We start from the raw sequence: 2,467 nt of genomic DNA on the forward strand, positions 1-2,467 counted from the left end.
TCTATCGAACCGAAAGATCTCACTAGCAAAATGAGAGCATTATACGCCAAATATTACCTATGCCTATATTATGATCCGAGAGTTTTTTATTTGTTTCATTTACCACACTCAAATCTGTAATTTTTTTTTGATTAAAAAAAAATCTATAATTTTTTTCGCAATTTTGTTTTTCATGCAAAACAATTATTACAAAATCATGTGGTTGCAAACCTATTATTGATGAATATTTTACATCCCAAAGTACCAAGAAAGTCACGACCCTTGTGTTATACTGTATTATCATTTCATTCGCCAACACTTTCTCTTTTCCTTTCAATATCCCCCCATCTTTTCTCAATGTACTCTCCCTCTTCGCCACCAGATTCATATCACTATTCTTGCAAATTATGAAGAGAATCAAATCAGGTAAAAAGATTTTATCTTGCAATTACACTTCACTTTTTTAATTTATCATTATATTGTATCAATATTTCTTGATTTTCTTGTTTTGAAATTAGTTATCTTTATATGTTGTTAACTGTAATTGACTCTTGATTTTCTTGTTTTAGATAACCCATGTAGATAAAGTTTTTATGTGATTATAGATATAGCAGTTCTTGATTAGGTAAAGTAAAAAGTGCTGTTCTTGATCTAAAAATGTGTTCTTTTTGTGTTTTTAGGGTTTGAGGATTTTTTGTGATGTGGGTCTTGTGAAATGTGATAGAAAGAACTTAAATTTGGAATCTTTTGGGTTTTTAATAAAGGGTTTTTTGGGTTTGCTGATTTGAAGTAGTTTGATATATATATATGATGGATGAGGGTAATGATAATGATGCTGGTGTGGATGGTATGGTAATGGACTTGGATTTGAATCGAGAACCCCCGGTTAGTTCAAGGATTGTGTTTGGGCCTACCCAAGTTCAAATTGAGGATCGTTTGCGACAGCTTGAGGAGGTGTCGGCTAGGGCTAGGCAACGTCAGAGGTGGAGACAAACTCGAAACTTTATTGCGGAGTCGAGTAGTTTTATTGGGTATGAGCCAAGAGGGGGAACTGAGGGGGGATTGCCTAATGGGGAGGAGACAGCGGTTGGTTGTAAAAGGGATAGTAGTCATTTAGTAGCGACTGCATTGGAGATGGAATTGGATACTAAGAACGATAATGGTGATACTGGGGGGTTTTTTGATTGTAATATATGCTTGGACATGGCGAAGGAACCTGTGGTGACGTGTTGTGGTCACTTATTCTGTTGGGCATGTTTTTATCAGTTTTCGGTTGACTCAAATTCGAATGCTAAGGAGTGTCCTGTTTGTAGGGGGGAGGTCACAGATGCAACTATTACTCCGATATATGGAAATGGTAGTACTACGCGGTTGGCGGAGACTGATACTGGCTTGAAGATACCACCTCGGCCACCAGCGAATCGTATAGAAAGTGTGAGGCAACAGCGTGTTAACCAGCGTACTCATATTCCGGTTGCAGAAGCACTTCGACGTATTAGGATTAGCATTGGGGCGACTACAGAGCAGCCACGGCAGGAAGGTGTTAACAGTGTACCTGGAGAACATCCCACCCAGCAGAATCTTCACACAGCAAATGCTTCTTCGGGAACTACTTCTCCGGTCTTGGGAAATGCTGAAGTTGGGGGTACCTGGCGCCTTCGTTCCCGTCAGTTTTCAAGAGTATTATCAGAAAGTGCTGCTTCACTTTCTTCTGTTTCATCTGCATTGAGCAATGCTGAAAGATTAGTCGAGGACCTTGAGACTTACATTCATGGCCGCCTTCTGCGAAGAACTGATTTACAGTCCGGTCAAGTTACTAGCGGGGATATATTTAGTAGCAGCGCTACTGCAGTTCAAACAGCGCTCCACACTGTAGATTCTAGTAGTGACGCAAATCTAGTAGTTAACCTTTCTTCGATTTCGGGAACACATAATGCTTCTGTTGCTGTTTTAGAAAGTGGTGCTGCAGTTGAAGGAGATATAACACTGTCCCGTCCTTCCTCTTCGAGAAGAAGAATCGGTGCTTCTCGGATTTCAGATGATAGTGGAGTCTCTAGAGAATCACGGAGGAGAAGATTGAGGTGATTATTATTGTTAGTCAGAGGAAAAGGTGAGTTTGGTCTGTTCTGTTTGTTTCTGGAAGTTAAAGTTTCTGTTGACATACACTAAACATGTATCTCGACAGATTTATAAATCTCTTAATTGCAGCCAATTAATTTGAATTCATTAAGCACTTCTTTATTGCAACAATAGAGACGTTTGGCTTCTATACTTTGTTTGTGAAATCCTGATATAAACATGGATTTGAATTTATGTGGTTTTATGCTTTTTGCAAGATAATTTACAATTATATTAAATGCATGCCTTATTTGTTATTACTATACTTAGAGAAGTTGTGAAATACCATACATTCCTTGTAAAGTTGTATGTATGCATTTTCAGCATTAATTTGTATAAATCCGATATCAGAATTTCAAGTTTTTAATAT

At 37.9% G+C, this 2,467-nt stretch overlaps 1 protein-coding gene across 1 annotated transcript; it reads left to right on the forward strand.

The window, feature by feature from the left end:
* Positions 1-250: 250 nt before the first annotated feature.
* On the forward strand, positions 251-2,212 carry LOC141692382 (uncharacterized). Its single transcript, XM_074497195.1, has 2 exons — positions 251-405; positions 660-2,212. Exon 2 carries the CDS (start codon positions 787-789, stop codon positions 2,062-2,064), a length of 1,278 nt encoding a protein of 425 aa, XP_074353296.1. The 5' UTR covers positions 251-405; positions 660-786; the 3' UTR covers positions 2,065-2,212.
* Positions 2,213-2,467: the final 255 nt, after the last annotated feature.

This window comes from Apium graveolens, chromosome 10, assembly GCF_009905375.1.
Source record: "Apium graveolens cultivar Ventura chromosome 10, ASM990537v1, whole genome shotgun sequence".
Lineage (NCBI taxonomy): Eukaryota > Viridiplantae > Streptophyta > Magnoliopsida > Apiales > Apiaceae > Apium > Apium graveolens.